The sequence below is a fragment of the Xiphophorus couchianus genome, chromosome 20, assembly GCF_001444195.1.
Source record: "Xiphophorus couchianus chromosome 20, X_couchianus-1.0, whole genome shotgun sequence".
In the NCBI taxonomy this organism is placed as follows: domain Eukaryota; kingdom Metazoa; phylum Chordata; class Actinopteri; order Cyprinodontiformes; family Poeciliidae; genus Xiphophorus; species Xiphophorus couchianus.
Genome location: NC_040247.1, coordinates 25,759,034 through 25,783,445, shown reverse-complemented (window position 1 = coordinate 25,783,445; position 24,412 = coordinate 25,759,034). Strand labels below are relative to the sequence as shown.

Sequence of the window (24,412 nt, the reverse complement as noted above, 5' to 3'; positions counted from 1 at the left end):
CTGCTAAGTCAACCCGCTGTTGCTACAAATCAGCTTTCCTCGACTTGTCATCCTTTTTGTTTTCACTCAGCATCTTTGAGCCCTCAGGCCTTTCACTTGCCTGCTCCGTTTACTCCTCACCTGAGCCGGCACGGCCCATCAATCCTCCTGACGCTATCGGTGTTTTACAGGCCTGCATTAGGCCTCCCTCGCGTTACCGTTCATTATCATTACAGGCTGCAGGTAGCATCAAGGGTTGCTGTATACAAGAGAAACGTGCCGGTGAAACGGGATCACTTGACCGGGCTATTTGTGTTTTTATTCTTCACAAAAAGTCTTGTGGCTTTCCGAACTCGCAAGCGAAATGCGACAAATAAATGAAAGCTTTACTCCAAAGCTAGCTGGAATATAATGTGAAATCATAACTCGTCTAGAAGCTGAAGGAGCAACTTTTCCAGGAAACCAAGATGGATAAAGGACCATAAAGACGGTTGAGTATTCGTCAAGTGAGTCATTTCTGGGCTGATATCCTGCAGATGACCCACTTTCACTTTTCTCGTAAAGGAACCAGTTTTTTTTTAAAAATCAAATTGTGAAGAACGCATCAAGTCATGAGCTTTGACAGGTCCTCAAGGAGTTTGGATGAGAAACAAGTCCACAGCTTCACAGAGCCCCTACCGTACGTAACAGTGCTTCTTTAAATGTTCCTACTTTGACTCGCATCGGATCCACCTGGAGTGTTTATTGAAGAAAAACTCAAATCTTTTCAAAGTACCAGTCAAAGTACCAGTAGAGTTTATAAAACTTCACCGACGGGTTGACAGCGAAGGCATTTTTTTTCTCCTTTCATTTCTCACGTAGAGCCGATCTAAAAGTTCACACCACCACGCATGCGCACACACAATCATGAATACTGATAATTTAGAGAAATCGATTAAGCTAATTGTCATGTTTTTGGACTGTGCAGCGAAGTGCCAACACATGTAGTTTAGAGAGCAAACCCAGGATGCTTTTACTGCAAGGCAACAGTTTCATCCCCCGTCTAACCAGAAATACATTTATTACTAATAAAATATCTTCATAAATCAAACATTTAAAGTATAAATAGTAAAAAGAAATGCTTCAGAAACATTTATTGTATAGGAAGTTGTATGGGGTTAGCTTATGCTAATAAATATAGACCCTGTTTATTAAAATCGACCCTATAGCAGTGCCAAAAAGTGTCAAGGTCGCTGTTTGCTCTGGATTTCTCCCTTGCTTCTCTAAGATGGTTGTTGCTTCATATTTCATTCATCAGTCTTTATTTATGGAGGAGTTTTCATACACAGCGAAGGCAACACAAAGTGCTTCAGTTCATTTCCTGAACTGAAGCACTGTGTTTCGGTGCCTTTAAAGCCACGCTAACGCTAATGAACGTAATTTATTTTGTGTGTGTGCAAAACATTTCACTTTAATTTGAAGCAAAAGAGAAAAGCAAGCGAAAGAAGGCAGGTTTCACTCACTTTGTTCATCACCTGCCACGTTCTTCAATGTTAATGAGAAGCAGGAACACTTTACAATGAAAAAATGTAAAAAAATTATATATATATATATATATATATATATATATATATATATATATATATATATTATATTATATTCTCAGTGTTGATTTGTTTTATTGGTTGAATTTATTTATCAAATAGATTGGCACTACAATAAGTAGATGAAGTTCAGATGAAAGAAATGTGATGTGCATGCATCATTTGGAGCATTTTCTGACCTACAGAGCCACCATGTGGCAGACAGAGGTATGACACCCACAATGATCACGCATGTCCTGCTGATCAGCCGACAAAACACCGACAAAAGTGGTTAAATCCCCTGAAAATGTATCCTGGCAGCAATAACTTTCACCCAATTATTTTTCGACCTCAAACTGCATTATGTGTGGATTATTGATATTCACAGCCGACAGGCCTCAAGCCGCCACCAATTAGAGTTAACCGTCAAATAATAATAATAATAATAAAAAAGCAGCAGTCCGTTTGTGTGCAAGATATCTTGTTTCTCGGCGAGTGTGAAATGAGAAGGGGGCCAGGCGATGATGCTGACCTTCACAATCCACAGAGCCTGTAATTAGTCGTGTCCCTGCCGTAAGCAGGCTGCCTTCTCTCTTCACTTAAAAGGAAACTAATACAATCACTCGCCGAAAAGACTGGATTCTGGTAGCATTTCTAGTGCGCATAAAGGTCACCCTGCACAACACAAACAGCGAGAGCGGAGAAATCGAGGGATAATTAAGGAAACTGTCGTAATTAAGAGCCAGAAAGAGGAGACTTGGGGGGGTTTCAGCAAACTTGGTTGGTGTGACTCAGCGAGAATCCGTCCCCGTAGTCATCCTCGCAGAAAGAATGGGGGAAAAATTAGGTTTGGCCTTTATGACCTGTATTATTAATTCAGTCAAGTTCTGATTGTTTTACACTGAAGAGTCTCAAACAAATGCGTAACCTTTTCACATTTGTCACATGATGAACTTCTACGCCACTTTTTACTCTTTAAAGAGCAGCAATGTGGAGTCCAGGAGTTGCTCTGCCGACAGATTCTCCCACCTGAATCTCTGCATCTCCTCCAGAGTCACTGTCAGTGTATGTGCTGGGCTGCCATGTCGTCGTAGGTCTGCAGATGTGCCAAAAACTCTTAATTTCTAGACGGCACATAGAACAGGCCCCAATGAAATGTTGGAAACTTGGGGTATTGTTTTATAACCTAAGCCTGCTTTAAACTTCCTCAGCGTTCTCCCCGACCTCTCTGCTGTGTTTATCGTTTCTCTGACTGATTATCTGCATTTATCATGATGTTAAATCTTCTTTTATCTTCATTATTAGTGGAAAACCCTGACCGACATTTTCAAGAGATTGTCTTGGGAAAACAAAGTGTCTTTGGTCAGAGGTATCTTCAAATTCACTGTAATACAGACTGCTACAGGAGGTCTTTCCTGCCAACAGCGGTCACAATCTACAATAACTATTTGAATAATTTCAAATTAATATGAGGTAAACATTGGATTTCCCTTTGGAAAAACATTTGAAATGACTTCGAAAGATTATTTGATTATTTGATCTATTAAGGCTATCAGAGAAAGGGGTAAATCCACATGTATGTAATTCTTTTTAGATGTGGAAAACAGTGTGCCAGTGTTGTTGTTACATATCGATGTTGTTTGTTGTTGTGGTTTCTCAGTTTTATTTTCTCTCTTTCTGCAGGTGTAGAAGCAGACTTTATTGCTGTTCACTTCCTCTCCATGCTTCTTTCTCTCCGCTTATCTCCTTCTTTCCCTTTAAGCTTTTCCCACTTTCCTTTTTCTCTACTCCTGTGTGTGGCTCAGTCACAACAAATCCTAGTAAAACATATTGAAGTTTGTTGTTCCACTGAGACGCAACGTGAAAAACGTTCAACATTCATACTCTTTCAAAGGCGCCACATAAGCAGGCTAACGTAAACTTTAATATTTATAACTTACGATAATTGCATAATAAACACCGCAGGGCCTCAGCTACTTGTGAGAGACATTAAAGTTTACGGCAGCGCTGCAGCAGCGAGTCCTCGAGAACAGCGTCGCCTCTGAAATGCTGCACGTCTGCACTGTAAATAGATGAGATCACACCCAAACGGATGTGTTTGTGTTGACAGTTTCTGACAGCTTAAGTGCTATGTAGTATCTGTGAAGGCTGTATCACTCAAACAGAAGTATTTTCTTTGCAACCACGCCAAGCACAAGTCCTTGTCTGGGTTATGTTGTTGTTGTCAGAGCGAAATAAAAAGCAAAAACATCTCAGACTCCCCCCCCACACACACACACACACACACACACACGGCCTCCGCCATGACGCCGGCGGCCTGGTCCGCGTCAGGCAGAGCGAACATGTGCTACACCTCTGAAATGACAGTGTAATTAACCTCTCACGGTGGTGGCAAGGCGGGATTCAGAGCAAGACCCCGTGTACCTGTTGGTCCCCGATGATTACGGCTGCCGGCGGACACGGGGTCAACCCAGAGCATCACCAAGGCAACAAGGAAGGCCACCTGCCAAGGCCAAGCTGACCTTCCCCTCAGCTTCATCCTGAGAGAGAGAGGAGGGACAGGGGGGGCAAAGAGGGAGAAAGCAGAGGAGGAGACATTCAGGGAGAGGCTGGAAAACAACCAACAACTGCAGCTTTCTGAACAAACAGTGGAAGAGGTGAGCTGCTAAAGGTCAAAGGAAGAAAAACACAACCTCAAAAAACAGACTTGACCCGAGGAAACTGGTTTCTCTAGCTCACATAAGTACAGTCGTAGTTCTGTGTACACCTGAAGCATCAGTGGCAGCATTTTTTTATTATTCATGCTACTAGCTTTTGGTATCTTTGTGAAAAATTATTAGTTTTATTATTTTTACTAAACTTAATTTTATTTTCCATTTCATCATTTATCTACCTGAGGTTGTTGGAAATGTGCTTCATAAATAAACTTTGACTTGACTTGAACAAACACAAATTCAAAGAGCTAGGTTTGCATTTAAGGTCATCCTAAATTTTGTTTAGGATGATAAATTTTGTTTATCACATAAATCCTAATAAAACACATGCGGGAGGGTGTGAGCAGCGCTTTCGCAAAGTTGATTGACAGCGGTAAGACCGTCCTCCTGACTCTGTTTGGTTGTTTATGACCAAACTTTGTATTTCTCATTAAATTGTCACGACATTGTGACAGTTTAACAAATAGGTAAAAAAGAAAAAACACATTTCTTCTTTTTAAGTAAAAGTTACGTTTGTAGACATGATGCAACAAATTGTGAGGGATGTTAAAATGATTGAAGTTCGCTGCATGTACAAATCAAATGTCATTCCAAAAGCATAGGTGTTGAAGTTTGGGTTAAACCAACCTGTCAAACATGAATGTTTATAATTTTTTTTTAACTCAGCTCAAGTTTATTTTTAATATCTTTTTTTGCAGACGAGTCACTAAACAGAGACAAACCTGATCAACATGAACACGGGTCGGAGCTTCGCATGATGTCGCCTCACCTGTCTGTTGTCTGTCTGGCCAGGTCCTCACGGCGTGAAGCTCATGGCGGCGTTCACTCGCACCTCGGATCTCCTCCTCTTCCTCACCTTAAACACAAGACGCCTCTGGAGGAAGGAAAGCACAAAGACACCCTGTCAGAGAGCACAGTCTGCCCTCGGGTTGGTCCATGGCCTTGCACGGAGGTCTACCCACACGTACAGCCCGCAAATATATATTCACACACACACACACACACACAGACACGCCACACACACGGGGCTGAAGATGTGAAGGCCTACATTGTGTCAGATCCATTGTTTACAATGGGTTCACCTACCCCCGGGCTAAATGTGATCCGCACTCTAAACATCACACACAGCTCCCCCCCACCACCCTTGTCCCGTTCAAACACTCACTGTCTGTCATGCGCACACGCACACGCACACACCCACGCACACCCCTGCAGAAATACACTCACCTACTCCCAAAGATACACGCACACATACATACGCAGATGGACACATAAAACAACATGCATAATAAACTAAAAGTCCAACTGATTTCCAAAATATGTGTACATAAAAGGAAAGCAGCAGAGGGGCCTATTAGCTGAAACATTTAACAGCTGATCAAATATGTCATAGAAACCAGTGATGACACACACACACACACACACGCGCGCGCACATGCTAAATTTGCACAGTATTTGCAAGGTAAATTCAAAGCCTGTCAGAGGACAGCAGGGGAGACTCTTCCTAATTACAACTGAGTGACAGCCTGTGATGCAAGTGTGCTATCACACACACACAGACACACACACACGCACACGCCTGCACACACAAGGTAAATTGCCATCCTGCAATAGTAGTGTGTCAACACGCCTCTCTTTGCAAAGGGGAAAGACTCTGCAGGCTTCAAGAAAAGACAACAGTCACATTAATAACAAAGTCTTCTCCACTCCTCAAACCTTCATTATTCATCATATTTCATTGATATGCAACTCAGTCCACTAATATGCTGGGAGACTTTTCCGAAAGGACCACAATTTGTTTTCAAACATCGGTGTAGTGCCACTGCCCCCTAGTGAGGGGAGAGTGCAACAGCGAGAAACACAGGTCTGCAAAGGAACCAGAAATAAAGATGCAAACTAACAAGGGCAATGAAATAATAATCTGAAAGAGCTTCAGTGAAGTTGGATCAAAAAGGAGAAAATGTTCATTATTTAGGTATAATTAAAAAATATTCTTATAGAGCACACAACATCCACACATTCGCAGCGTCTGACGTTTGCGATCAGAGTTTAAACTTGTATAATTGTGTGAAGCAGTCTGAATCCGGTACAGTATGTGAAAGTATGCAAGGTGCATGCGCTCTGAGAAGTGATTAGGCATGCTGCATGGCTGCACAGAGGCCTATTTCTTATTCCCTTTTGAAAGGCTGAGTCAGGGCATGCATTTTTATCAGCTTTGTTCTGTGATACACTCATTAAAGGAGCACAGCCATGCAAGTGTGTGGGGGTGTATGTGCATGTGTGGGTGTGTGGGAGTGTGTGCGCTGCTCGTTGGGAACAGGAGAGAGAAAATGTCCCGTCATCGGAAACAAAATTGTAACCTTTGCAAAACTCAGGGAATGGTTTTAGACTTTTTTTTTTTTTAATTATTATTATTTTGTAAAAAGTAAACGTAGAGAACAATCAGGGCTTGTATCATGGAGATAATACACGAAAATAAAAATAAGTGGAGTAAAGCTGTCGGTTTGGACCTCCAAACCTGCAGGGATTGGTTAGATATGCAAATATAACAGCGACATATTACATTAAATAAACAACCTTTCGATGCTTGATAGTTAAAATATAAAACGTTAATTAGTGATGTCTGTGGAGGGCAACGCTTTAGAAGTAGTTGAATGATTATACATAGTACACTCACTCTATATGCAGAAGGACAAATAAGCTGCTGAAAGGTGTAACTAACGTATTAATTTAACACATTTGAACATATAATTTACTCACATCTCTTACCCACAATCCAGTAGAGACTCCCCAGTGAAATCATTTTCAGCATTATGGAGAAATGTATTCCTTGTAGTGAAATTGCTAGTAGCTTTGTGAGGCGAAATATTAATGAAAAAATTAAGACTGTGACTATAGTTTCTCTGGGCCAAATACCTGTCAGACATAAACACAAACATAAACTTTTTTTAAAGGAAAAAATTTATCTTATCACTTAGCATTTTTTTTCAGTGCAAAGAGCCATTATCCTGCCACTGTTAGTAAATAAATGCTACCTAGAGCTTTAAAACTTAAAGGAACCCTCTAGAAAGCTAACTTATCAAATCTAATAAATACCTACAGTTGGAAATTCATATGTTTTGTTAAAAGTACTTTGGGGGTTTTAGAAGCATAAAAAATCTTTACAACAAGCAAACCCATCAGTTTTCAACCCAGCATCATTTGTTTTATTGTATGCTATTAGTAGTCTGAAAATAAACTGATATCATTTGATGTGACAAAGAAAACCATGTTGTTGGAACCATAACCAGCACACCTTGTATCATTTATATCCTTCGTAAATTTACCTCTTAACACAGAAAACAGACAAAAACTACAGGCTGCTTAATTCTACATATTCTTTAACCAAAGTTATTAAACGCTGCCCCCCCCCCCTCCCGACTAATGGACCGCTCTCCATATCAGGACATTTTTCAACTGGACCTCAACACAACGCCATGCCCGCAAAATTTGACATCACTGGCATCCCATACATCACTGTCTATAAAAACACTCTGGCAGCAATCATGTCACTTTTCTCCAGGTTTGTAATCAGAAATCAATGGACAGACCGTAGTTTATACTGCGTTCGCATCAGATTGGAAAAGTGTCCCAACGTTTTGATTTTTTATTGTGCAGCTGTGCTGCTGCATGAGCAATCGGCTTTGCTTATAGATGCTTCTGCACCGCCGTATATAAACGTCATGAAAATGTGTTCGCTTTCTCTGAAATAATCTGAATTTACCGTTAAAAGGACATCAAGGGGAGTTTTATTAGATCCTCTAATCAACCAGAAAATGTAGGGTTAACTGAGCTGTCGTATCTGATGGTAGTTGTAAAGCTTTGAACCTAAAACACAAGTTGGAATGTCTTTATGTTAAAGGGTGGGGGGGTTCTCACTTATTCTAGTAGGACAAAAACACACAGACACACACAAACCCTCACACACTACAGCAAGTGGAGCACAAACATGCTCAAGATTATCTGAACACATCAAGTCTCACCCCATCTAAAATTATCCCTCCTGCTACATCACCCTCTCCATCTCTTCTTGCCGCGCGTCTCAGAGGGCCGAGAGGTTGAGCCGTGTCATTTCTCCCAGTAATCACGCAGGACTGACACGCCGGCTCATTGGCATGCAACCAGGCAGATCTACCTCCTCCACAAATACACATCCGCGTGCGCCGCGCGTCTCCCGCCGCACCGTCGCAAAACAGACGCACGCAAGCACCCGTTCACGAATTTGCTAAATTACTCCTGCGGATGCAGACTCTGACCTCATCTGGCGCATCAAGAAACAGGTTTGCTAAACAGTTTTTTTTGTCTGATGCGGCTGTCGCCCGGGTCCTGCCCTGTTTGTCAGTCAGAGAGATGATATCATCTGTTAGGACAGGACAGGAAGTTTCATATCAGCAGAGCTGTTGGAGACAGGAAGCGCATCGTTACTGGATGACCTATGTGGCACATGGCTGTTGCTAATGTTTTCATTTAGCTTTGAATCTAAAGTTGTTTTTTTTTTGCCCACACAACACTGTAAAGCTGATCGACCTCCTGACCTGACAGACTGAGACGCAGAATATTTGTGTGTGAGAGAGAAATACTGAAACTTTTCACTTTAAAGCGTTCTTTTCTAATCTTTAATTGCAGGTGGACAAAACATTTCACCTTTCTCAGTCACTTATTTCCAACTCATTGGTAACACTGGTGCACACACTCCAGCCTGCTAGTGTGGGTGAGGTAAGCCTCTAGTTAGTCAGATAAAGTTTTTCATAGTCCTGACCCATGTTGCTGATTGATTTCTTTATTTCATATTCTTTCTTAGTCTTCAAAATGACACAAAATTGGGAAACACACAACATTTTAAAATCATGGATCAACTTTAGCTGATCATTTTCACCTAAAAAAGTGAAATTGCAGACAAGAACTTAAGAGTCCTGAGAACGTTCAAGAGATTTTTAAGCTAGACCTGAAGTATGAGTTCTACTGTATTTACATGCTTTAAGTAAAACACCTAAAAATGTTTCATGGCTTTTGAGTTTGATTATTAAAGAAAAATAGAAAAAAAGTGAAGAAAGCCAAAGAAAATAACAAAATCGATGGTGAGAAGAGGAAAAAGTGTGCAACATAAACCCTGCTGCAAGTCTTCAAGTGTAAATGTCCTGTATCGCTATCTCAGAACTATCTTGTTTTTGTTTTTTCACATGTAGTCCTCCTTATGGTAGAGCCATTGTACAACAAATGTAGTCTGCGTATTAAAATAGAATTTAAATCTGTCTTGGCGAAATAAAGCAGGAGGACAAACTCCAGATATAAAAAAAGAATCTCCGGTTCAATTACGGCGCAAAATAGAAGTGAAAATGTATATGTCTGAAGGCCACACACGCGCTTCACAACAGTATCTTCCCCCGTACTGATTTTTCTTTGCCCAAACACAAACCAAGCAGACAAAGAAGAGGGTAAAATAAAAGAAAGAAATCCTATCAGTGTAAAACAAAGTGCGTCTCCCTAAGGCGGAAAGACATTGAAAATGAAACGGGCAAGAAGCACAACGCTCAGTGGGATCTCATGTGAAGCGTTGCAGATTTCCACCGATATGCGCGGTATTAACATTCAGTCGGGGGGTGTAATGCCCGCTCACTCCATCTCTCCTTCCCTCCCTCCCGAGCAAACGAGGCAGCCATGTTGCTCCTCTGCTGTTTCTTTTGGGTCGCTGGGTGCAAATATAGACGCGCTAAATTGCACAGACGCAATCTTACAAACTTGGACGCCACGGTGTTCACGAGGCACGGCTCCTCGCGTTCACCCAGCCTCTCTCAACTCAACTTCTCGTTGGTGTTCACGCTTTCCGTTCCTCCAGACCTTCCTCTGCGCTTTACGGATGCGAATAAAGTAGCAGTTTTCTCTGAGAGAGCAAGTTGGAAGATTGAAAGCAGGATATTTTACATCAGTTAATTCCTTTGATTACAGAGGCAAAGGGGTGAAATCCCACAATGCCACTGGGCCTCTCTCTCTGCTGCTGTGTATATTCCAATAAAATCACCAGCTAATAAGTGAATAAGGGTTTGCTGAAATGGCCTGGCAGGGAAAAAAAAAAAAAGCTTGGAAGGAGAGAGTTGTCAGTGAATGTTTGAATGCGGGACCATTACCTGACCGTGGTATTGACTGCAGAGTTCAGAGAATGGCCTTGGCTCTAAGGTACCATTACAGCTCAATTGATCTGCCTGCACTTAAGTCTAAATCCCACCTTGTTGCACAAGCCATCATTTCAGGATCCAGTGACCAAGACATATGTGCATGTGTGTGTATGGGGGGGGGTTTAGCATTTCTCACCTTGTCCCATTTTTTTAACAAAATCTATGTTATGGTGGAGCCCAAAGTCTGGGCTCCGTAAGAAGCAGTGATGTTTTGGGGTTAGGAGTTAGGTTTAGGGCCAAGGTGCTCATTGACTTTATGCTAGGTTTTATGGCTAGCCACTTACTGGTTTAGTGTTAGGCTGTAAAGAAGAATTGGAAATGAATGGTAGACAATGTAAAGTCCTTGTGAAGATAGTAAGACATGCTGTGTGTGTTTAGACAGAGAGAACCACTTTAAATAACAGGGGTGCGGGGTAAATCATAAATTCTTTGACGTTTTTTCAAAGTTTCTATCCAATTCTCAACTTACTGTATTTTCATAAACTAATTCCCATCCTTCTTCTTTTCTCAGCGCTGCATCTTTTTCTCTTCATTTTCCTTCAGCTTATTTCGGTTTGTCGAGGTGAAAGACCACGACGTTTGATGCATGTTTTATGATTTAAAGCAGGTGAACGCCACTTCTGGGAGCCGGACTCACTTTTTAAACAAGCAGCAACACAGCGCCCGGGGCAGGTTCCTCGTTTTGTTACCCCACACTCAGAAAAAAACAAATTCTGCAAAGAAACTGTTGGGGGAGATGATATGTATCATGCAACTCAAACAGAAATAATTCAAGAACTGCAAACACTGATCTGATAAGGTTGGCACAAGAAAAGCAAAAAGAAAAAGGTGACTGGAACCAGAGACTGTGTACTATAACATCTCTAATCACTACAGAATCAGTCTAATGTACTTTTCATGCTTGTGTCATTCTAAGCTTTGCCAAGAAAGCTTTTAAATATGATAAAACCGTCATGAATCTCGAAGACTTTCTGTTCAGTACAGAATTATCTGACTAAAGTCTGACTGGCAGCCTTTAAATTTGGTGCTAATCAGACACCAGCACCACCTTCATCAGCCATTTGTGATGAGCACCACACCACTGGGTGGGGGCGGTGTGTCAGTAAGCCATAAAAACAAATGCTGTTTCATTTTCTGCTTTGTGCCCCCCCTCCCCGTTCTCTCGGCCAGGTCATGCCGCCCTGGGAATAGAACCAAATCCCCCCAATTTTGCTTTATGACTATTTATAACATCATCATTTTGCAAATAAGCCCGCCGTATTGTTTTTAGTTTCTTCTACTGTTAGGGTTAAAAGGTGGGGAGGAAATTTCTTCTTTTGCAAAACCAAAAACAAGTGAGGAAATTTATTAGACTAATAAGAATTATCTAGAAATATGCATTAGAAGGCCCGGTTTCTGCTTTCTGTCATCTGAAACCCCTCGTCCAGATCGGGTCGACATTTAACAGCGAAGACCTCCTCGGCGCCGCTGACAGACACCGGCGCAGTCCAAGCCCGTAAATCTGCTGCATTCTAATAAAGCATTAAAAGGCCATTAAAAGTCAGTGTCCCCGAGCGCCGGAAGATGGATGGAAACGTGAAATGGAAACGAGACACTTTTAGATGACAGCGCACACCTGCTCACAATTCACTGGCGTTCCCCATCCCTTCTCCTCCAAAACAATCTGCCGTGTTTATTCCTTTCTGTCTTTCTTTCATTTGCTGCTAGTCTTTGCAGGCTGGAACTCACTTTTTACGTCTTAAAAAAGAAAAGGCAAAACATTTTGACCCAGAGTGAGTAAAACTCGCAGATTCACTTGGTTCTTTCTTGGATGAGAAGTTTTTTTAAAAAAGAGGAATATTTTAGGTAATTATCTTCCCCTTCTCAGCCTTTTTCCTCTGCGAACCTGTTCCTGTGACTGTTTCCTACGATATCTGCAATTTTCAAATTACCATCCGGACCGTGATGAGGATGAAAACAAGCGCTAGTAGAGATGAATGTATGAGCACAAGGGGAGATAGAATAACCTGGCACGGTAATGAAGGATGCTTCAGCGGAGCCAGCAAATGTTTCCCCACAGAAACGCACCGATCAATCGACCAATTTTTTCCCCCCAGATTTAGGATGAGCTGGTCGAGCACTGAGAATCTGCATTAAAATCTCCTTTAATGCTGTAAAAACTTATATCAGCTTATAAATGACTCAACCAGCAGCATGGCACACATCTTAAAATGACTAAATATCAAATAACTGAATGTTTTGACGCACAAACTGGGCTACTCTTGCAATTTCTTCGCTTTCTGGAGGATTCAAAGCCTCCATCGAAGAACGTCCAGATCATTTGTGGCTCTCTTTTAATGATTATTGGTGAAAGTGTGAACGAGGATGTGTGAGCAGCACTTTGTGCAAAGCTCCTCTGCTGTGAAGTCAATGTAACGGGCCGGGTGCTTGACAGACAGAGAGACGGCGAAGATCATCGGCCATTTATTTCATTCTGTTCTCAAATCAAGAATGAAAAGTGAGGCACCTTGACTTGAAGCCTGCAAACACTGTGCAGAGCAGCTCCTTTGACCCGCATGAAAAAAAAGTTCAGACCTGAACTCTGAGGCTGAGAGTCGGTCCAGCAGGTGAAGCGCTAGCTTTGCATTCGATTATATCTAAGTGCAGATAAAATAAAACAGCTGCTTCTCCTCTCTTACGATGCAAGTTTATGTTCATTTGTAGACATGCACGCCACAAAAACACCCAATCTTACCAAGTAGTCCGGTCTAGTTTCTAAAGCAAACACACTTGAAATACAAAACAAAATCTAACAAGAGTCTTTACAGCATGATATAGGAGCTTGTTTTAAGTCACCAATTCCTTTAAGTTCTATTTCCACTGGCAGATTATTTCACTTGTAACATGGGAAAAATGTCTTGTTCTAATTTAAATCATCTGCCAGTTAAACTAGCACTTTATCATCAATACTAATGAATTATTGACTTATTACAAGCTCCTATAGCTTGCTGAAAAATTCAAGTGCACTAAGATGTTTGAAACTAGAAACTAGACCAGAAATCCTTTGTAAGATTTTGTGTTTTTGCACCAATCAGGTTTTTCCTAGACGATGTATATATGTATATATATATAACCCCCTTTTTTTAATATAGGATTAAATCATAACGAAGAGATGAAAACGTTTCAGGTGCTTTGACTAAGAAGATCTACCTGAAGCAAATTGACAAAGTTATCCCCATTTAGGCATCAAAATGTGAATCCTCCAACCTTTATTTGCCTTTATTTGTTTGTTGTTTTTTTTAATAGAAACGGTGGCAGCTTTAAAAAAAAATTTAAGCATTTAATGAGTCGTCAAACTCTGATTAGAATGAAACAAAAGAGAAAATGGGCCCATTTCAGTGTCTGTCCAATCAGAGGTGCTTTTCTTTTTTTTTGGCAAATTTTCTTCCTTAATAAACCAGCTAGATTTATTCCGCATATCTTTCCAACGGGGCAATTACTGTACATGGTGAGTCAAATAAAACCGAGTTTGGGTAAATCAAAAGGCGAAAATTAAAGAGAAAACCAAAAACTCATAAATAAGCGATGGCGACAGCAAGCAGGGCAACGAGAACCAGAAGGTAGACTAGAAAAAAAAAAGACAGAAGTCAGGAGAATACAGAGAGAGAGAGAGCCAAGAAGAGAGAGGAAGCTTGATCAATTGTTCATTTTACAAAGTCACTGAGACGTGTCAGCAGTGTCAATAAGTGAATTAATTTGTCTGTGAGTCTGCGGAGCATGACACCATCACTCTGCTCCCCTCAGACAAGCAGGGCCTCTAACCCTCTGTCACGCGCTCACAAAAGCAATTCCAAACAGGGATTATGCCCAAATATCCCAAACAGATCTGTTGACACTTAATGGGTTTCACACAATTATACCGGCTGTGCAGGTTCTAATCCAAAATGTCATGATTTTCTTTATTTGGCGAGGTAGAGAGGGGTTCAAATGTTATAATATGAAAGTGGATGGAAAGTGGGTAGGTGGAAATAAATTATTTATGTTGAATAATAATGACTGAAATGTGGTCTTGTACATTATGTGTAGAAAATGTCAAAGATTTTTTTTTTTTTTTTTAGCATTTTGTTAAAAAACTTTTGCAACCTTTGTCAAATTGCACCAATCTACCGACCGGAGAACAGAAGCAGACGATTTTTCTTTTGTTGGCTCCGACCCAAATACTGAAAAGTTAAGAATCCAACCAATTTAAGTCAATAAACAATTAAGCTAATGACGTTTAGGTTGGTGCGTTTTGCTTTGAGTTTATTGAAAGGCCTGTCAGGATGACAATGATAAACTGTCCCAGAAGTTATCGTGATAAACGATATGAGACCATTTTCAATTAATATAGTGGTAATGGCATAAAAATGCAAGAACATATTTTTAAAGGTCAATAAACGCTAAATTTTAACAAACATTTAAAACTGGATATTTAAAATATCCAATATAAACAAAACAGGAGCAACAAATAGAATGAATTGTGAATTCTCTATACAAATAATATTGTCCTCCAAAAAAGGTCAAGTTGAGACCAAAACACCAGACTGAAGACTTTTATCCTCCAGTTTTTAGAAGAGAAAAACAATAAATTATGCAAATAGAAATGATTGAGCTTGCTTTAATTTATCAAGCGATTAATTGATTTATTGTTTATTGTAACAGGCTTAGTTATTGTATCCTAAGTATGTGTGTGACGCTGATACAGTACGATTACCGTTCAATATGACGACTGCTACCTACTGTCAAAAAATCTGTCAAAGAATCTGCAGCAATTTTTTAAAATTCTTTTTTGTGTATTATAGTTTTTAGAATAAAACATTTCTCAGTCACTCCAAAGTCAGTATCAGCATCTCAGACCTAAAAGAAAAACAGAAATCGGTATCAGCCAGCAAAAGCCTGATCGGTGCATTTTTAATTTTGTTGAAAATGAAATAACTTTCATTTAAAAAAAAAAAAAAAAAAAGTTAAAAAGATGCAGAATATTCTTAATGTCAGCTAATAAAAAAACATGTTTGGGATTGGAGCTGAAATCAGATATCATGTAGTCACAGGGAAATATAAAACAAGTTGCATCAATAGCCAACCAGGCTTAATCTTCCTGAGTGACAGCAGTGAGCATCCTACCAATGAGGGGAAAATGTCGAACCCGGGGAAGAAACAAAACAGTAAATGTAAGGAACGCTTCACATTCACTGATTTTTTTTTACAAAGTATGTGCACAACAACATGGAGAAGCCTTGCAAATCAAGTGCCTCAGACACATCAAAAATGCTTTCCTCCACGACGATGAATTCACATTTTAAGCAACGCAACCTGCCCTTTATATAGTCAACTAAAACTAGTTGCTTAATTAAAAAGTTACAATGTATTTAGGCTACTTTTCTTTTTATGGTTTTCGGTATTTGATTCCACAGACCACAAGCATCCATCAGAGCGGCCATCCTTTGAGACGTGACTGACATCAGTCAGCCATGAAGAGGGACCCTCAGCCGGTGTTTTCATTACAAAGCCATCACCTCCAGCGCAAACACACACACCACACACACACACACATTTACACAACCTGACAGATTTCAGTTCAGCCCTGACTAACCACTCTCCTCCTTGTCGAGGCATCACTCTCCCACACTCATTTACTCCTGCTCTCCATTCAGAACATACCCTGGCTATCTTTCTTGTCGGTTTTTTTTACATAATCTCTACCTTTCTTATTCGTTTCCCCACTTTTACATCCCCGCATCCCACGGTGTTCCAGCTATTTTTCGCCCTCGTTTTTTTTTGTTAGTTGGTTTTCGGACGCCCCGGGCTCTGATTTTTCCTCCCATCATTACAACGAATCCACGCCGGCTACGCAACGTGATGGGAGCGTCTCATAACCCAGCACACACCTACCTACAGCTGCCGAAATGGGGGGCATGGGGAGGGCAGAGACCGACACGCAAGCACACGTGCGCGCAAAATCACAAATTGGGAGGCAGCAGATTGCATCCAAGGTGATAGATGGATCATGGTGGGAAGGAACTGTGCCTGTTAGTACAATCATTACTATCACTTAGGGAGATTTGTCATGGTCAAAGTGAGGTAAAGCTGCAGGGGGAAATCACCTTGAGCCACGCGAGGTGGCGTCACCTTTCCCAAAGGAGCATTAGATCCTCGAAACCCGCTTTGGGCAGAACATTTCCAGATGTTTGGTGAAAGAAAATCCCTCCCTAGCATACGATTCATCTCTCTTCACTCTACAAAAACCTCTAGATGCCTGTCACTGTCTTCTCAAGCAGAGGCCATGTGGAAGTGTGTATGAGTGAGTCTGTCCGCTGCTACATGGAGGCGAGGGAATGAGGTGGGGGGGAGGAAGACAAGGCCTTGCAGTGGCTGACTCACAGACTGTGAATGGATGGAGGAGAAGTTAACGCTGTGAAGAGGAGTGATGAAAACTGCTCTGTCTGGACCCGCCGGAGCCCACAGTGACAGGCGGACTGACGCGGAGAGGGGGGAAACTTTACCAGATCGCACACAAATCTGCTGACGGGAACTTTTACTTTGTTTCACAGTTTGATCAATAGCGATTTTAGCTTCTTTTTTTTTTTTTATTATGGATATGTGTAGTGATGTGTGTGAACATCATAGCACTGCTTGTTGTTGCGTCCTGATCCCGGGCCGTGCTGATCCGTTCAGAAGGATCCATTCTGATCACAGAGGCCTATTACAGAACAGTGGATCCACTCCAAACCACCACACACACACACACACACCCACACAGTCTTTCTCCACCACCGGTCACAACCTCTGTCCAAGTTGTGGTTTCACCCCCGTGACATGAAACGAATCCACACACGTTTGTGTGGCTATCTTTGTGGGGACTTTCCATTGACTTCCATTCACACCTTAGTCTTAAATCTGACCCCGGACCCAAAAACAGTGTTTTCCCTTGTGGGGACCAGGCTTCAGTCCCCACAAGGAGCAGTGTGTCCCCACAACGTAGTATGTGTCAGGAAAATGGTCCCCACAAGGTATTACAAACAAACGCACACACACACTCATTGATCTACTCTCCCCTCCTGCCTCCATTAGAGTAATGGATCTCCTGTTTTAAGAAGACAAGTCTTCTGTTTCTTTTGCATTTCGGTGACATCACGTTCACGCTCTCTGAATCAATGCGCACAGAAGATGGCCTGACACAGTCATTCTTCTGCATCGTGGCTTTTGTTCCGCATCCGTTTCCACGACATCACAGGCAGAGGGAGGTTTGGGGGGGTTTTATTGCTCCCCTCCTCTTCCTCCTTGCGCTGATTACAGTCAATCTGTTAGCGCCAGTAGGTGAGTAGGTGATACCCAATCTGCTCCGCCCTGATGTCACTTCGTCAATCACACGTGCTTGATTTTCCCACGTTATCTACCGCTTGTGTTATTATGCAGGCGAAGCCTTGTCGTTTCACAATCGTGCACATGTCATCTTTACCTCGTTTCCCTCCCACCGTCCGATCTCTCCCTCGCTCTCCGGCTCATCTTCTCCCCCCTGAACTTTACTCCGTGTTTTCTTGTTTTTTTCCCCCTCCACGCCGCTGGCCATTCTCAACTGCTCACAAACGCGCGCACAATCCATTCTCCTTCCTCGTTCGCAGCCAATCACCCTGAACCCTCTGTGAGAAGATTACCCACATTTATACGGGTGATGCGGCTCTCACTCCGGGGTGGAAACACCTGGGGGGCGTCCACAACGACATCACAACATGCCGATTTGATTTTTGCTAACCCTTTATGCTTTTTGTAAAAACACATAAAAAAGAGAGAATTACGTAAAGCTGTCTCGGTATTTTATGACCACAATAATTGAGAGAGGTGACGTTTTTTTGACAAGTCGTTCTTGGGACAAATTGTTCTACGGCGATTATAGAAGTTTTTAAAACACAGTTTTCCATTTATTTTACCTTGTCAGGAAATCAACTGTGGTACCCAGGTAACATAACATTCATCTCTATTTTGTAGAGCAGAGCTATCCTCACATTGTTTTGAAACCAGACCCACCATACTCTAAGTTGTCTCAGCTTTATAAATATAATGCAAATGTGAAATCCTGGTAGAGGAAACAAACAAAAAAAGCAAAACAAGTTTTAGAAATATTTTTAAAAAGCTAAAATAAATCTCAGTATCGATCCCTTTAGATCTAATATTAGATCAATATTTTAAATTTATTTTTCAGTTATGTTACATACTTAAAAGCTTTATGTTTTCCTACTGTTTTGTTTTTGCTTAATGTGTTCCTCAGCGCAGTGGGTGGGTGTTTTTGTTAGAGGGGGGCAGAAAGAGATGGCAGCCCAGGTCAACAGTCACACAAAGGACACCACTGCACCTTTACGCAGGTGTTTGTTACTCTGCGTGTGCGCGTGTGTATGTGTGTGTGTGTTTGAGAGAGAGAGACTGGGTGACAGGTTGGAGAGAGTAATCTCCCCAGGCTTAAGAGCGCTGCTCCCGTGTTAATGTGACTGTCAATGAGAATTAAGTCCCAGGACGGATCCTCTTCAGCCGCCCTCTCCTCTCCTCTCCTCTCCTCTCCTCTCCTCTCCTCTCCTCTCCTCTCCTCTCCTGTCCGCCCTAATAACAGCGCTTTCGGTGGAGAGCCAGAGCCGCGTTCAAAACAAAACAATGGGCAAATAATTACGGCGTCTCGAATACAGTACAAATTGCAGAGCCGAAGAGATATGAGCGGTGGGGGGGGGGGACAAGGACGACTAACAATTACAACACGATAGGGGTTGGGTCTCATTACTGCGTCCATTAACATGCAGCAAGTAATTTTCGCTTCTCGCTTAAGCGTGTAGAAGTGTGTGAGTGAAGGGGGAGCGACAGAGGATGAGAGAGAGAGAAAGAGAGAGAGTTGCTTCTGTTTGCGCCCAATAGTTTCTGCACCACACCTCTCATCTCACACCGCCTCAGTGCGCACGATCTGCTCGGAGAAACCGGCAACTCCTGATTTATTTTTATTTTGTTCATAAGTGTCATTTTCATATCTTAAAATTTGTCTGAGCTCCATGGATTTCCCGCCCCCACTAACCAACAGTACGTCACAATCCACGCAAATCCTTTTTTCGCCCCCTCTCTTTATCTCTCTTTTTTTTTTTTAAAAAAAAAAAAAGAAAAGAAAATCGCCCGGTCAGCTGAGATCGCTCTCCGGCCGCTCCTTTAACCCGCTCCCAGTCATGAAACGCTGCATCAATCTCACCTCCCATCTGCAGTAGTTTGCGCCACAGACACCGGGAGGAAGCCGGGTCGGTGTTTCACTCAACTCATGATCTACGCGTGTAAGATCACGATTCAAGAGCGAATAACTCTAAAGTGACATCATAAAGTCATTTCTTATCATCGCTTGGAGGCTTAGTGACTCCATCCTTGTGTCATGGTCCTACTGACAGGGCGCTGTGAAAAGAGATGGGTGGTTAGGGGGTGAGAGTAGTTGGGGGGTGGAGGGAGGAATGCCATCTTACCCGGATCTACAATCTCGAAGACATGATCAGTGCCAACTGTACAGGATCCAAGTGAGCGAGAGAAGTGGAGCACTTTTGTCACTTTTCTGCTTCAACTTCCAGACTTCAAACTGTCAATCCTTCCGAGCCTCTTTGTCCAGATCCCACACAAAATAGTGCGAAGGGAGCGCTTTACTGCTGCGCCGGAGAAACGGCACAGGTGAGCAATAGCGACCGGCTCCGGGCTGCCATGATCTCGCCGAGTCCCATCTCAAGATCAGACTGGAGCCGGGGGGGTGTGGAGGGAAAAGTCTCCAATAAGTGCGTTAATTCCGTCCCTCCGGAAGGCGAGCTCCGGCTCCAAACAAGTTCCTCTTCCTCCCTCCAAGCCGCTGCCCGAGTCTGACACGGAGATGCGCCGCGGGTCGCCCGAGAGAGACGCTGATGAGAGTGAAGGGATTCAGGGATGCAGGAGTGATACTCCTGATGCTCTCCCGTCGCTCCTCCCGAGCGGGGATCGATTGGACATGAGGAACGCGATGCGAGCCCGACCTCCCCGATTCAGAACACGTGCAACAGCGCCCGCCCAGTTCACCGGGCTCCGCTCCGCACCCCGCTTCTTCTTCTGCTCCCTCACTGATGTCACGTAGTTCACACAGCAGCCTGGACTCCAGCAGGTCCGAGTAGAGACGGAGCAGATCAAAGCGTTTTAGATGTTAAAGAGCCAATCTTTGCCGAATATTGTTTGTTTTATCCCGGGGTTCCTACAAACCTATGGAAGTCCAGATGTGCCGAAATTCATTTAATGAAACGTCTCAGTAAAGTTTCGAACAACTACAAAATTACAAGCCACAACAACATTGGTAAATACGTATGCGAATAAGTGAACTGTTGTAAAATAAATTGAATATAAATAAAATTCATAAATCACAAAGCCTTACCCATGAAAGTCAAAGCCAGCTGGCACTACTGCAGTCAAGATAAGTGGCTTGAGATTCATTTGCTTTTCATTTCTGTGGATAGAAAATGTGTATGAAAAACATCTATTGATGACCCACTGTTAGTTTTCTGGTATAGAGCACAAGTTTTTAATTTAAAATTTCCTTGTATTTCCAGTAGTCCATTATGCCATGTCCCAATATATATGGAAGAGCAACAAGCCCACAGCATGACAGATCCTCAACCGTACTTAGCATGGAGGCATGAGGGCCTTTTCCACACGTTCATCCAGCGTTTCACACCAAACCACGCAGGAGCATTTGTTGCTGAAAAACTCAATATCAGTCCTACATGACTAAAGCACAAAGTTTCAGTTTAAATCCCAGTGATTTCACATGCTTACGTCTGTGATGGTAGGAGGGGAAAAGCTTTCGATACATTCTACTTGTAGTCGGAAGAGTTTCCAGACTGAAATTCAACAAGGAAGCCCTCTGAACTGTGGCAGAGCAGACTGGGAAGGTTGCCTAGCAGCCACCGCTTCGGTAAATCCTTATGTTTTACCAAACTCCAACCACAACACGCTTTATTTGAGTGTGACATCATTCCTAGATCCGAGTTCTGACTTTTGACCCAAACTGAGTTTGGCGTGACAGAGAAGGATAACTAATCAGAGTCTATACTTGTTGAATCACAGATTACGTCATGGTGCACCGGGAACATCTAATCACTTCCAGTTTAATAAATTAAGTGTTTATTGATAAATAATTGACCTACTTATATTGCTACGAATAATTTCTACTCACTTTTAACCTAATGAAGACAAGCATGTATACATTTATTACATTCTTTGCTCTCTATTTATACCTAAAAAAGGTGACATAGTACCAACTGGAAATGGCATAAATTAACCATCCAAATGTTTTCTTCAGTTCCACCTTAAGGCAATTTCTTTTTATTTATTTGTTACACAAACACAAGGAGACCACGTGTGTGTGACCCTTCACTCGTCAGCACCTCATTATATGTGTGTGAAGGTGTATGAGCCGAGGAAGGGGGAGTGCGTTCCTGACAGATGGACAGCTGAGCCGCTCAGGTGCCTCATCGCTCGTCCAACAATAGCCGGCCCAGAGTCTTCGCCGCGGTCATGTTCCAGACCGCACACCGGTTTCAACACTTGGAGATGCGCGATGATGTAAGCCTACTCCCTTCCACCACAGACCCCCATCTCTGAGCCTGAACCGCACACGCATAAACAAAGAGGCGCGCACACGGACCACCACCGAGACGTTAAACAGAATTTAATCACCGCAGCCTCTCCATTGCGCGCCGGGAGACAGCCTATCAATTCTCCCATCCCAGAATATTCCTGCGTGTTGATGGCGATTGATTGTTCTGCGCTGTATTTGCAGTCATTAAGGCTTAGAAGAGATCGATGACCACTAACGACCCGAGGTGAGGGGTATCCGATACGTTCGGATGTCTCCCTTGCGCTCCTGCTGCCAGTACTGCTTCTGTCAAAGGTACTTTTGGGGGATTTTTTTTGGGGGGGGGGGGGGGGGGGGGGGGAGCAAACGAGGGCGTCCGCAGCTAATTAACGCAATCAGAAGCATGCAACATACGCCCGGATGAGACGTAGGGTGTAACGACGCTGTTTTAGCTCCTAAGAACGCCTTTTGGACCAAGTGTGCCACCTGCGAACAGAAAGAAAAAGTGCAGCAGTGTTGTTTTCAGCAGATTAATCTTTGCTCGGATCTATAGCGAATCGATCCGTCTGGCTTTGAACTGAGAGTAGATGAGGCACTGATGTAGGTTTGCTAGAAGTGAGGTACTTTGTAAGACCTAGTTGCGAAATTCAGGTAGCGAGCTTTTAACCGAAAGGGTGGCCCAGTTTCAACACTACGGACGGCTGCAGACTGTCCCGGGGCTTTTCTGCGCGTTTTATTTCCCTCTAACTTTCTCTCTTTTGCAAAGATTCCCAAACAAGCAAACAACTGTAGAAGAAAAGAAGGAGGAAGGGAATAAAGTTCCTGCTGATTCTGAATCTGCAGAACAGAGCATGAACGTCCCAGTGGGGATCAGGGGTTGCTTTTATCTTAAAGCCGTGCAGCTAATGGAGGCAACAGCCCACAGCACTTATCTCATCTCCTCTTCATCAAATGGCCCAGATAGCATCAGTGAAAAACCGCATCAAACACTTTTTTCTGGACGCAGATGAGCGATGCAAAATTTAGCCCACTCTTTTTACACTTCCCTGTTTAGATATGTAGTTCTTTTTTTTTTCTTTTTTTTTTTTTACCGGTTTCACCGAAATGAAGATCAGTCCTTTCATGCGTTTCAAGCTCTGGACAGAGCTGTGCTTAGGTGTTGTCATAAAGGCTGGCGTTACGCAGACATTTTTCTCATTGAATAATATGGAGTTATGGTACCTCTTCTTGAATAATCCTCTCTCACCCCGTGGGAGGAAATCATCGGACAAATAAATAAATAAAAATCGGCTTTTAACTTCAAGAGTACCTTCCCCTCTAAGATCAATATTCCCGCATTAACCTCCCTGTTGATCTGCACCGTGGATGAATGGGAAAGTGGGCACAGTAAGATGAGTGGATTGTAATAGATTTAGGCTGAATCCCATTTCCTAGGGTTACCCATAAGCAGAGCCTTTATCCCTTCGCTCTTAATTCATGTTAAAACATCCCGCACCACTTTAAGGATCTGGTGTCGCCGCTCATTCCCTGTAAGTAAAAATACTATAAAAACACTTGAAAAGATTACATCTCAAAATCCCAAAACAATCATATGATATGGATAACACAGGTTCATGCCTGTTTGTGTTCTGTAAACGTTTATCAGCACTTGATCAGATATTAGTTTTGTGCTACTCGAGGGAAAAACAAGAACATGACACCTAATGTGCCCTCGTAAAGCTCAGTTTGTTAAACTGAGAGTTTTCCTTTAGAGAACTGAAAAACGTTTCAAACAAAACACATCAATATTCATCAGTCCACACATCTTCGAGTCTTGTGTTGGTAGTTTTGTGCTTTAAGTCAAACCGATTCTAATATTTGTGGAATATTTTAAACTGAAAAGTAGTTGTGGCATTATTATATTGCCTTTTGTGCCGTTAAACATGTTTTTAGTGAGAAAATATTTACATTAAAGTGCACTGCAATGTGTCAATGAAAGGTGTCATTTTTTTTAAGACCATTTTTAAGAAAGCCATTCTCTTTACTTCACTGAAATGAAAAGAACAGCCTGACGCCTACAAAAGTTAGAGATGCCGAAGCAAATGTTCAACCACAGAGTTTAACAACGAGACGTTATACCGTCATGTTGGAAAACTGCAAAAACAAACAACTCTAAGGTCACTTTTGGGCTATCGAAACCATGTCAGTGGGAAAATAAGGCACGAGTTTTGAAAACCAAACTGGTTTGGAGGTGCAGGAAAATGCACTGCTTATCTGCTTAAGACCTTATCTACAACACCACTAAATATAACAATCATTAAAAGTAAATATCTATAGAACGTT

General features: G+C 42.3%; 1 protein-coding gene across 1 annotated transcript in view; it reads right to left on the bottom strand.

Annotated features, from left to right (window-relative positions):
- The window catches only part of tafa4b (TAFA chemokine like family member 4b), a 56,254-nt gene extending 33,863 nt beyond the window's left edge, over positions 1-22,391 (bottom strand). The window contains exons 1-3 of the mRNA XM_028003437.1: positions 19,968-22,391; positions 5,025-5,129; positions 3,966-4,081 (exon numbers count right to left, since the gene is read on the bottom strand). Of these exons, the coding sequence (XP_027859238.1) occupies positions 3,966-4,080 (115 nt within the window). The 5' untranslated portion in view covers position 4,081; positions 5,025-5,129; positions 19,968-22,391. The remainder of the gene's footprint in view (positions 1-3,965; positions 4,082-5,024; positions 5,130-19,967) is intronic.
- Between the last annotated feature and the right edge of the window lie 2,021 nt (positions 22,392-24,412).